The sequence below is a fragment of the Caenorhabditis remanei genome, chromosome III, assembly GCF_010183535.1.
Source record: "Caenorhabditis remanei strain PX506 chromosome III, whole genome shotgun sequence".
Classification (NCBI taxonomy): domain Eukaryota; kingdom Metazoa; phylum Nematoda; class Chromadorea; order Rhabditida; family Rhabditidae; genus Caenorhabditis; species Caenorhabditis remanei.
In genome coordinates this window covers 16,514,873-16,528,023 of record NC_071330.1, presented here as the reverse complement: position 1 = coordinate 16,528,023, position 13,151 = coordinate 16,514,873, and the positions used below count along the sequence as shown (strand labels likewise).

At 35.5% G+C, this 13,151-nt stretch overlaps 2 protein-coding genes across 2 annotated transcripts; one reads left to right on the top strand and one right to left on the bottom strand.

Moving 5' to 3' along the window:
* Positions 1 to 838: 838 nt before the first annotated feature.
* GCK72_011668 (uncharacterized protein) lies at positions 839 to 7,117 on the bottom strand (the record flags this gene model as incomplete). The annotated part of the gene is made up of 12 exons (XM_053728609.1): positions 839 to 1,066; positions 1,111 to 1,861; positions 1,910 to 2,001; positions 2,058 to 2,237; positions 2,284 to 2,838; positions 3,991 to 4,155; positions 4,207 to 4,614; positions 5,196 to 5,360; positions 5,405 to 6,149; positions 6,198 to 6,289; positions 6,346 to 6,525; positions 6,572 to 7,117. 12 exons carry the CDS (start codon positions 7,115 to 7,117, stop codon positions 839 to 841), a joined length of 4,107 nt encoding a protein of 1,368 aa, XP_053588186.1.
* A 473-nt stretch (positions 7,118 to 7,590) lies between these two features.
* On the top strand, positions 7,591 to 12,411 carry GCK72_011667 (uncharacterized protein; the record flags this gene model as incomplete). Its single annotated transcript, XM_053728608.1, has 8 exons — positions 7,591 to 8,121; positions 8,168 to 9,022; positions 9,067 to 9,213; positions 10,438 to 10,992; positions 11,037 to 11,216; positions 11,264 to 11,355; positions 11,404 to 12,151; positions 12,196 to 12,411. The coding sequence occupies 8 exons, from the start codon at positions 7,591 to 7,593 to the stop codon at positions 12,409 to 12,411; spliced, it is 3,324 nt and encodes a 1,107-aa protein (XP_053588185.1).
* Between the last annotated feature and the right edge of the window lie 740 nt (positions 12,412 to 13,151).

Below are 13,151 nucleotides of genomic sequence, written 5' to 3'. Positions count from 1 at the left end.
GTTTTTTTTTGTAGTTTGAAGCCAGTCAATCGATTTCAAAAAATTTGTGCTTATGTACTGTTTTAGGTTCAAGGCTATGCATATCGGTTTCATTTTTTATTTCAGAGACAACGTCGTTCGATCTTAGGCCCATAGGAAATGTTACAGGGGTATCAACCACGTGGAAGACCAAACGGGTCGGACCAGTTTGGCCGATGTGTAAAATGACCTGCTCGCCTTATCCAGACATATCGCTTATAGCTTTTATGGACCATGCAATTGTCTGTTCTTAATTTCCAGAACAATCATCAACTTCCGTCTGAACACTTTAAAGTTTACTGTCCACAAAGTGATCTGAGATGAACTAGTGAACGTACAGAAAACAACTGGAGACTCTCGAACAAAATTTGAAAATTATTGCGGTACACCGACTCCATCGCTATATTAAATTTAAACACGGATTCGACCGAATACGGAGTTTGAAGACCAAGAGATCGTAACGACTCATTGAAAAATCAAGAAATTGAAAATATGACCGAATTGGTCACTCTGGGACCGAAGAAGGACTGATTGAAGGACCAGTTGTGAATTTCACGTTTTGAAAAATCCTGAAAATCTCTTGGAGATAACAGATAGTTTGAATTGAGCAACATTTATTGAGCAGTTTTGTGCTCAAAGTCTTCTCAGGGCAGCGTCATCAAGATATCGTCATAATTCCATATCGAAAAGTTGTAATTGTTCATTTCGTCATGTTTCTGAATGTATTAATGTTCTGCAGAAGTATCCATAAGAGAAGTGTATTGTAGTCAAGAATATCAAAAGTTTATTAGCATAACTTCATAAAGTTAACACAATAAAACTATCTATATTGTCTTATGTAAGAAGAAAGATCAAAGTCAAGACACCCTCTACCCAATCTGACTTCCAAAAACTGATGATTCACTTCCATTTGGAAAAACCAGATACGATCATCATCGCTGAAGATTCGATGCGGTGGTCCAATTAGTCCGTGAAGAGTTTCGTAGTCAATTGTCGTGTTTTTGAAGTCAATAATGAATCTTCGGAAAGTGGCCGATAGTAAAAGATGCTGAAATTCTAAAAGTTATAAAAGTTTTCATAATCATCACTCACTTCTTTGAGATATAACACATCTTCTGAACTGATTGTATCTACTTCTATCCAAACTTTTGAGAATTCAGTGAGATTCATTTTTTGAATTGAAGTGGGTATTGGCTGTGATCGAATCTTCAGTTCCGTCGCTTTCTTCCACTGTTCCAGTTGACATATCTCGTCCAATACAAACGGTTTCAACATGGACTCTGGGTATTTAACCCTGTCACCGAGTCTTCCATATTCCGATCGCGGATCGTTCAGTTCAATTTTTTTCAAGCAATTCGGATCAAGATACGGGAGAATTTGCATCAAATTGTCGTCCGTACAGCACAACACTTCCAACACTTTTACTTTTAGTAACTGACTTCTTTTCGATAAAATGTCTTTAAGTTTCCCCAAAAATTGAATGGTAAGTTGATGGAGACGCTTAAATTCTTTCTTGCTTGGCTTGCGATTTTCCTCCTTCCGAAGAGTGTCAATATACGAGAATATAAATTTCAATTTTTCTAAACAGGTATTCTGACGACCCAAGTTGATCTCGAAATCATTCAAAACTTGAGCCTGTGCCTTCTGACACAATACATTTCTGTTCTTAGAAGTTTTATGTTTCCCGTATAACCAGCTTTTTGAACTGTAACATCCAGTTTCAATATATGCACTGGGATGAATATCACTTAAGAAAAAAACCATATACTCATCAATGTGGGTGACGGGTTTGAGCAAGTCAACGCAATCCCTGATTCCACGAGACGTTTTACGGAGTCGTTGGCTGAAATCATTGAAACGAATAGTCAAATGTGTCTACAGTAACACTTACACATTCCAAAACCCAAACGATCGAATGACATGTTTCATAATCAATGGATTTCCGAGAACCTTTGCAGATACATCGTTGCTCAGAGTTAATTTCTACAAGACAACCTCATTTCATTTGTTTTCAATATTTATTTTTCAACATAACTTACCACTAAACCAGCAGATAACAACAGACTATGTGACAGTCGGAACTTGAAAAACTTCTCCGTCGAGCCCGGAGTTTCGTGTTGCATTGGAACATCAATAATTGTTCTCAAACTTGCATGATCATGGGCACAGTTCTTATAATAAACGAAGATCTCAGTGAAAGTTAATCGATGTAGAAGAAACTAAAAATGTAATCAATCAATATACAAGAACATGTTTCAAACCAACTTTTTTCACCGATTCCAAATATTCTGGGCGAAGTGTGTGCAACTTGAAAACCAATTTCATCCGTTGTCCTTCATTCCAGTCTACCAAAGCCAGAGCATCCTCTATATCAATATCCTCATCTCTATTTTCGAAACAAAATTCGACTTTCTTCAAAACCGATGGATCCAATAACTTGACGACTGTCATTGCCTGACTCATATCAACTGCATCGATCAATAGTCTTTTGACTTGAAGAAGTTCTTTTCTCGATTCCAGACACTCGAATATCTGGCTAATGACTGGGTTCAACGTTTCCGTGTTATAGTTTTCCTCAAGTCCATTGTATTTAATTTTGAGAGAATCGACGAGAGATTTTTGATTATTGATTATTTCTTCCAGGTATTCAACGAAATTTTTCAAAAAGTCGTTCTTTTTCCTTGTTTCCTTATATTCGAAACTCTGTTTTCTATAGGGATCATTGTAGTGCATTTCACATTTCAGTGAATGCTCCGTATAAAATACTCCAATTGACGTTATTGGACTCAATGCCATTCTTGGGTAATTCTGGGGCATGTTCTGAAAAGCAAACAATAAAATCTTCAAAACTTACACAAATGAACGGACATAGAGAAAAAAAAGCTGATACATTTAAACATGAACACACTGGAAGTTTCAAAATGTGATTTTTCACCATATACAGACAAAAATTAGATGAAAAAGGAAATGAAAAAGGGAGAAGAGAAAAAGACGGAGATGATAAGAGTGAGGAAGAAACATTGTAAACAAACGGGAATCGCTAAGTCGGTGACACAATAAACACGTCATACTCCGAAAAATATTAAAGATGAGAAATGTCGAGACTTCTTCAGTCCTCAGAACATGTCACCTTGTTCCTAGACAAAAAACCCCTTAAGCGTTACCTAGATACCACATGACCTACTTCTCAAGTACCTGGTTTCATACAAACATTCCAAATTTATGTGCACCTCTGTCCCCCTGAGAGCTCCCTTCCTATTTTATTCCCTTCTTTTTCTGTCCTACTGGTGTGGGACTACCAATATTCTATTCTGATTTTTATTGAATTATGTATAATAGATATTATGTGAAAATGGTCTTTATCCAATGGATACATGACATTTTTTTAAATGAAGTGAGTCTGAAAATAAACTAAAATAGTGACGAATTGTTTTCAGAAAAATTACATAAGACAATAAAGATAGTTTTACTGTGTTAACTCTATAATAGTGAGGTTATGCTAATAAACTTTTGATATTCTTGACTACAATACACTATTATCATGGATGCTTCTGCAGAACAATAATACATTCAAAAACATGATGAAATGAACAATTACAATTTTTCGATATGGAATTATGACGATATCTTGAAGACGCTGCCTTGAGAAGACTTTTGAGCACTAAACGGCTCAATGAATGTTGCTCAATTCAAACTATCTGTTGTCTCCAAGTGATTTTCAAGATTTTTCAAAACGTGAAATTCACAACTGGTCCTTCAATCAGTAATCCTTCTGTCCCAGAGTGACCAATTCGGTCATATTTTCAATTTCTTGATTTTTCAAAAGGTCGTTACGATCTCTTGGTCCTCAAACAGAATATCAAAAGTTTATTAGCATAACCTCACTATTATAGAGTTAACACAGTAAAACTATCTATATTGTCTTATGTAAGAAGAAAGATTGAAGTCAAGACACCTTCTATCTAATCTAACTTCTAAAAATTGATGATTCACTTCCATTTGGAAAAACCAAATACGATCATCATCGCTGAAGATTCGATGCGGTGGTCCAATTAGTCCGTGAAGAGTTTCGTAGTCAATTGTCGTGTTTTTGAAGTCAATAATGAATCTTTGGAAAGTGGTCGATAGTGAAAGATGCTGAAATTATAAAAGTTATAAAAAGTTCTAGTTCTTATAACCATCACTTACATCTTTCAAATATAACACATCTTCTGAACTGATTGTATCCACTTCTATCCAAACTGATGAGAATTCAGTGATATTCATTTTTTGAATTGAAGTGGATATTGGCTGTGATCGAATCACCAGTTCGGTCGCACTCTTCCACTGCTCCAACTGACATATCTCGTCCAGTACGAACGGGTTCAACATGGACTCTGGGTATTTAACCCTGTCACCGAGTCTTCCATATTCCGATCGCGGATCATTCACTTCAATTTTTTTCAAGCAATTCGGGTCAAGGTACGGGAGAATTTGCATCAAATTGTCGTCGGTACAACATAACACTTTCAACACTTTTACTTTTAGTAACCGACTTCTTCTTGATAAAATTTCTCTAAGTTTCCACAAAAATTGAATGGTAAGTTGATTAAGACGCTGAAATTCTTCAATGCGTGGGTTCGGATTTTCCTCCTATCGAAGAGTGTCAATATACGAGAATATGAATTTCAACTCTTCTAAACACGTATTCTGACGACCCAAGTTGATTTCGAAAACGGGAACCTAAATAGGAACCATAATTTTCGCATGTCAAAAAACTGGATCCTGAATCTTGTAACCTTGAAATGGAAAACGGAACATTGAGTTCAGATTGCGGAAGTCACAAAAAAGGATCTAAAAGTCTGAATCCGGAAGATTAAAAATGTATTCGGTATTCAGCAATGTTCAAATACTACAACCAGCAATAATCTTATCCGTTTTTCTCCTCTATTTTCATGCTCATCGTCCAAATTCCATATCGAAAAGTAGAATATTTTGTCATGTTTCTGAAAGCATTAATGTTCTGCAAAAGTATCCACACAATTAGAAAAGTGTATTCCTGCCAAGAATATCAAAAATTGTTAAACAGAGATTTATTACCGTATAGCATGATAGAATTTATTCACAATATGAACCTATCTGTATTGTCTTATGTAGTCAGCAAGATAAAATTGAAGACACCCTCTATGCAAGCTAACTTTCAAAAATTGATGATTCACTTCCATTTGGAAAAACCAGATACGAGAAGTGTCACTGAAGATCCGATGCGGTGGCCCAATTAGTCCGTGAAGAGTTTCGTAGTCAATTGTTGTGTTTTTGAAGTCAATAATGAATCTTTGGAAAGTGGTCGATAGTAGAATATGCTAAAGTTTTAAAAGTTAAAAAAGTTTTCATAATCATCACTCACTTCTTTGAGATATAACACATCTTCTGAACTGATTGTATCCACTTCTATCCAAATTTTGGAAAAATGAATGATATTCATTTTTTGAATAGAAGTGGATATCGGCTGTGATCGAATCTTCAGTTCCGTCGCTTTCTTCCACTGTTCCAGTTGACATATCTCGTCCAATACAAACGGTTTCAACATGGACTCTGGATACTTAACCCTGAGTCTTTCATATTCCGATCGCGGATCGTTCAGTTCAATTTTTTTCAAGCAATTCGGGTCAAGATACGGGAGAATTTGCATCAAATTGTCGTCCGTACAACATAACAATTCCAACACTTTCACTTTTAGTAACTGACTTCTTCTTGATAAAATTTCTTTAAGTTTCCCCAAAAATTGAATGGTAAGTTGATGGAGACGCTTAAATTCTTTCTTGCTTGGCTTGCGATTTTCCTCCTTCCGAAGAGTGTCAATATACGAGAATATAAATTTCAACTCTTCTAAACACGTATTCTGACGACCCAAGTTGACCTCGAAATCATGCAAAACTTGAGCTAGTGCCTTCTGACACAGTACATTTCTGTCCATAGAAATTTCATGTTTCCCATAATTCCAGCTTCTTGACCAGTAACGTCCAGTTTCAATATATGCACTTGGATGAATATCACTTAAGAAAAAAACCATATACTCATCAATATGTGTTACGGGTTTTAGAAAATCAACGCAGTCCCTGATTCCACGAGACGTTTTTCGGAGTCGTTGGCTGAAATCATTGAAATGAATAGTCAGATGTGTCTACAGTAATACTTACACATTCCAAAAGTTGAACGATTGAATGACACGTTTCATAATCAATGGATTCTCTAGAACCATTGCAGATACATCGTTGCTCAGTGATATTTTCTACAAGATAACCTCATTTCATTTGTTTTCAATATTTATTTTACAATATGACTTACCACTACACCAGCAGATAACAACAGACTATGTGACAATCGGAACTTGATAAACTTCTCTTTGGAATCAGGAGATTCATGTTGCATTGGAACATCCATAATAGATCTCAAACTCGCAGCATCATGGACACAGTGTTTGTAATAAACGAAGATCTCAGTGAAAGTCGGTAGATGTAGAAGAAACTGAAAATATAACCAATCAATACATCAATACTTGCCTCGAACCAACTTTTTTCACCGATTCCAAATATTCTGGACGAATTGTGTGCAATTTGAAAATCAATTTCATCCGTTGCCCTTCATTCCATTTTACCAAAGCCAGAGCATCTTCCAAATCAATTTCCTCATCTCTATTCTCAAAACCAAACTCGACTTTCTTCAAAACCGATGGATCCAATAACTTGACGACTCTCATTGCCTGACTCATATCAACTGCATCGATCGATAGTCTTTTGACTTGAAGACGTTCATTTCTCGATTCCAGACACTTAAATATCTGGTTAATGACTGGGTCCAACTTTTCTTTTGTATAGTTTTCTTCATGTCCGCTGTATTTGATTTTGAGAGAATTCACGAGACCTGCTTGGTTATAGATGATTTCTTCCAGGTATTCGACGAAGTTTTTCAAATGATCGATCTTTGTTTCCTTATATTCGAAACTCTGTTTTCCATAGGGATCATTAAAGTACAATTCACATTTCAGTGATTTCTCGGTATAAAATATTCCCATTGACGTTATTGGGCTCGATGTCATTCTTGGATAATTCTGGGACATGTTCTGAAAAGCAATTACAATAAGATCTTTAAAACTCATACAAATTAACGAAAAAAGAAAAATAAAGCTGCTGAAAACCAAGAAACTAAAATTTCAAAATTTGATTTTTCACGACATACCGACGAAAACTAGATAAAAAAGAAAAAAGGAAGAAGAGAAGTGAGCGCTGTCGAAAGAGAAAAAGACGGAGATGATAAGAGTGAGGAAGAAACATTGTAAACAAACGGAAACTGGCCGCCACATTGGTATTCATTTTGCAAATTTTTTTGAAACCTCTTTGTTTTATGATTTCTGTAGTTTCTTGTTCTTTCTTCCTCATTCTAATCTCCGTTTCTATAAATTTCGTCTATATGTCGTGAAAACTCACATTTCAAAAATTCAGTTTTATGGTTTTCAGTAACATTATTTTTCTCTCTCAGTTTTTTAAATGTTACAGTAGTTGTTTTCAGAACATGCCCCAGAATTATCCAAGAATGACATCGACCCCAATAACGTCAATGGGAATATTTTATAGTGAGCAATCACTGAAATGTGAATTATACTTCGATGATCCCTGTGGAAAACAGAGTTTCGAATATAAGGAAACAAGGAAAAGGAACGATTTTTTGAAAAACTTCGTTGAAGACCTGGAAGAAATAATCAATAATCAAAAATCTCTCGTAGATTCTCTCAAAATCAAATACAGCGGACTTGAGGAAAACTATACAAAGGAAAAGTTGGACCCAGTGATTCACCAGATATTCAAGTGTCTGGAATCGAGAAAAGATCTTCTTCAAGTCAAAAGACTATCGATCGATGCAGTTGATATGAGCCAGGCAATGACAGTCGTCAAGTTATTGGATCCATCGGTTTTGAAGAAAGTCGAGTTGGGTTTTGAAAATAGAGATGAGGAAATCGATATAGAGGATGCTCTGGCATTAGTAGACTGGAATGAAGGACAACGGATGAAATTGGTTTTCAAGTTACACACCATGCGCCCAGAATATTTGGAATCTGTGAAAAAGGTTTGTTTAAGAGAAGTACTGATGTATTGATTGATTACATTTTCAGTTTCTTCTACATCTACCAACTTTCACTGAGATCTTCGTTTATTATAAACAATGTGTCAATGAAAATGCGTGTTTGGGAACAATTATGGATATTCCAATGCAACATGAAACTCCCGGTTCGAAGGAGAAGTTCTTTCAGTTTCGACTGTCACATAGCCTATTGTTGTCTGATAAGTATCATGTTTATTTCTTAAGTGATACTCATCCAAGTGGATATATTAAAATTGGGTATAGAAGAAAAAGAAGCTGGTTATACGGGAAACATGAAACTTCTGAGGACAGAAATTTGTTGTGTCACAAGGCACAAGTTCAAGTTTTGAATGACTTTGACGTCAACTTCAGATATCAGAATACGTGTTTAGAAGAGTTGAAATTCATATTCTCGTATATTGACACTCTTCGAAAGGAGGAAAATCTGAAGCAAGAGGATTTCGAGCGTCTCAATCAACTCACCATTCAATTTTTGTGGAAACTTAGAGAAATTCTATCAACAAGAAGTCAGTTACTAAAAGTGAAAAAGTTGGATATATTATGTTGTACCGACGACAATTTGATGCAAATCCTTCCGTATCTTGATCCCAATTGCTTGAAAACAATCAAACTAATTGATCCGAAAGCGGAATATGAAAGACTCGGTGACAGAGTTAAGTACAGAGTTAAGTATCCAGAGACCATGTTGAAACCGTTTGTACTGGACGAGATATGTCAGTTGGAGCAGTGGAAGAACGCGACAGAACTGGAGATTCGATCACAGCCAATATCCACTTCAATTCAAAAAATGAATATCACTCACTTCTCAAAAATTTATATGCAAGTGGAAACAATTAGTTCAGAAGATGTGTTATATCTTAAAGATGTGAGTGATGATTATGGGAACTTTTACAGATACAATAATTTCAGCATCTTCTACTATCGACCACTTTCCGAGAATTTCTTATTCATTTCAAAAACAAGGCGATTGACTACGAAACTCTTGTTGGAATAATGGGGCCACCGCATCGAATCTATGGAGATAATGATCGTATTATCTGGTTTTTCCAAATGGAAGTGAATCATCAATTTTTGAAAGTCAGATTGGATATGAGATATATTGAATTTAAGCTTATTTCCCACATAGAATAATATATGTAGTATTACTGTGTTAACTCTATAAATAAATCTTGTTAATAAACTTTCGACATTCTTGACAGGAATTTAATTTTCTCATCCTGTGGATACTTCTGTAGAACACAATTTTCATGACGAAATAAACAATTACAACTATTCAATATTGAATTTGGACGATGAGCATGAAAATAGAAGAGAAAAACGGAAAAATTTGTGAATTTCTGGTTGTAGTATTCGAATCTTGCTGACTACCAAATATACAGAAACGTTACATTCAGACAAATCGTTGGAACAAAAAGTTGAAAGTGGTGATATCCTGTCACTGGGAATTATCCAAAGTTGTCCCTCCTATAACTGGTCCTTCAATCAGTAGTTCTTTGGTCCCAGAGTGATTGTCACATCCTCTTAGTCTCCAAACTCCCCTATCGGCTGAAACGGTGTTTAAATTTAATCAACCACTTGTACTGTCTTCAAAACTTGTTTTCAAACATTTTCCGACACAAATGACTTTTTTGAATTTCAAGGTTTCCAGAAAATGAGAGATCGATATGAAATTTGAATAAAACATTTTTAATTTAAAGTTTAGATAATCTTTGAACTAAAAACAGTTTCTAGAAGTTATAAAACATTTTCGAAGAAATTAACTTTGAATCTTGTTAAACGATCGCTTCAGTACATGTTATCAGCTCGTCACAGTTCTTACAACTGCGCTCCACCGAAATCCCTTGAGAAATTTCTCATTTTCTCTGAATCTTTCAATTTGGCACACGTTTTTCTGCGGTTTCGGTAGAGCGCGGTTGTAAGAAGCGTGTCGTGCTAATATTTTAGGAAAAAACTTCTTATCAATTAAAAGTACAGAAAACGCATGTTTCATTTTAAGCCTAAAACAATCTCAACATTTCTCGTCTTTAATATTTTTTGGAATTTGACGTGTATTATGTGTCACCCGGTTTCCGTTTGTTTACATTGTTTTTTCCTCACTCTTATCTCCGTTTTTCCCTCTTTTCATCTCCTTTTTTATTCAGTTTTTGTGGTGAAAAATCACATTTTGAAATTTTCAGTGAGTTCATTCGTTTAAATGTATAAGCTTTTTAAACAATTTATTTCTCTCTGACCATTCATTTGTATGGTTTAAATAAAAATCTTATTGTAATTGCTTTTCAGAACATGTCCCAGAATTATCCAAGAATGTCATCGAGCCCAATAACGTCAATAGGAGTATTATATACCGAGAAATCACTGAAATGTGAATTGTACTTCAATGATCCCTATGGAAAACAGAGTTTCGAGTATAAGGAAACAAGGAAAAGGAACGACTTTTTGAAAAATTTCGTTGAAGACCTGGAAGAAATAATCAATAATCAAAAATCTCTCGTAGATTCTCTCAAAATCAAGTACAGTGGCCTCAAAGAAAACTATACAAAAGAAAAGTTGGACCCAGTGATTAACCAGATATTCAAGTGTCTGGAATCGAGAAAAGAACTTCTTCAAGTCAAAAGACTATCGATCGATACAGTTGATATGAGTCAGGCAATGACAGTCGTCAAGTTATTGGATCCATCGGTTTTGAAGAAAGTCGAGTTTGGTTTTGAAAATAGAGATGAGGAAATCGATATGGCGGATGCTCTGGTTTTGGTAAAATGGAACGAAGGGCAACGGATGAAATTGGTTTTCAAATTGCACACAATTCGTCCAGAATATTTGGAATCGGTGAAAAAAGTTAGTTTTTTAAGTTCTGATGTATTGATTGGTTATATTTCCAGTTTTTTCTACATCGACCAACTTTTACTGAGATCTTCGTTTATTATAAACAATGTGTCAATGAAAATGCGTGTTTGGGAACAATTATGGATATTCCAATGCAACATGAAACTCCCGGTTCGAAGGAGAAGTTCTTTCAGTTCCGACTGTCACATAGACGGTTGTTATCTGCTGATTATGTGGTAAGTTAGTGAATATTAGGAAAAAAGATTCAAGGTTATTATTGTAGAAGTTAACACTGAGCAACGATTTATCTGCAAAGGTACTGGGGAACCCATTGATTATGAAACGTGTCATTCGATCACTCGGGTTTTGGAATGTGTGAGTATTACTGTGGACATATCTGACTATTAATTTCAATGATTTCAGTCAACACCTCCGTAAAACGTCTCGTGGAATCAGGAGCTGCGTTGACTTCCTCAAACCCGTTACCCACATTCATGAATATAATGTTTATTTCTTAAGTGATATTCATCCAAGTGCATGTATTAGATCTGGAGGATGTTACAGTACAAGGAGCTGGTTATACGGGAAACATGAAACTTCTGAGGACATAAATGTACTGTGTCAGAAGGCACAAGAACAAGTTTTGAATGACTTTGAGGTCAATTTGGGTCGTCAGAATACGTGTTTAGAAAAATTGAAATTCATATTCTCGTATATTGACACTCTTCAAAAGGAGGAACCAAGCATTGAAAAATTCGAGCGTGTCAATCAACTTACCATTCAATTTTTGAAGAAACTTAAAGAAATTCTATCAGCAAGAAGTCAGTTACTTAAAGTGAAAGTGCTGGAAGTATTATGTTGTACCGACGACAATGTGATGAAAATCCTCCCGTACCTTGACCCAAAATGCTTGAAAAAAATTGAGCTGATCGATCCGAGAGCGGAATATGAAAGACTTGGTGACGACAGGGTTAAATACCCAGAGTCCATGTTGAAACCGTTTGTACTGGACGAGATATGCCAGCTGGAACAGTGGAAGAAAGCGACGAAACTGAAGATTCGATCACAGCCGATATCCACTTCAATTCAAAAAATGAATATCACTCATTTTTCCAGAATTTGGATAGAAGTGGATACAATTAGTTCAGAAGATGTGTTATATCTCAAAGAAGTGAGTGATGATTATGATAAATTTTATAACTTTTATAATTTCAGCATCTTCTACTATCGACCAGTTTCCAAAGATTCATTATTGACTTCAAAAACACAACAATTGACTACGAAACTCTTCACGGACTAATTGGACCACCGCATCGGATCTTCACTGAGACTTCTCGTATCTGGTTTTTCCAAATGGAAATGAATAATCAATTTTTAGAAGTTACCTTGGATAGAAGGTGTCTCGACTTTGATCTTGCTGACTACATATGACAATACAGATAGGTTCATGTTGTGAATAAATTCTATCATACTATACGGTAATGAAATTCTGTTTAACAATTTTTGATATTCTTGGCAGGAATACACTTTTCTCATTGTGTGAATACTGCTGCAGAACATGAATACTTTCAAAAACATGACAAAATACTCTACTTTTCGCTATGGAAATTTGGACGATGAGCATGAAAATAGAAGAGAAAAACGGATAAGATTATTGTTGGTTGTAGTATTTCAACATAGCTGAATACCGAATACATTTTTAATCTTCCGGATTCAGACTTTATGATCCTTTTTTGTGACTTCCGCAATCTGAATTCAACATTCAGTTTTCCATTTCTAGGTTACAAGATTCAGGATCCAGTTTTTCGGTCTGCGAAAATTATGGTTCCTATTTAGGTTCCCGTTTTCAGACTCTCGATTTCAAACTTCCGACTTCACCCTAGCAAAATTTAACCTCGTCTTTAATCTTCTGTTTTCCAATTTCCGTTTCCAGACTTCTGACTTTAAACTTTTCACTTACGATCTCTATTTTTAGTTATTTCAAATCTGATTCCCATTTTCAGACATCCACTTTCATACTCTCGGTTTCCGATTTTCGAATCCCAGCTCGTCATTTCCAATCTCCAATTTCAGTCCTCCGAAATCCAATATCCGTTCCCAGACTTCCATGTTTTTTTTCTGTTTTCTAAATTCAGACAATCGACGTCAGACTACGAAGGCACCAGAACATG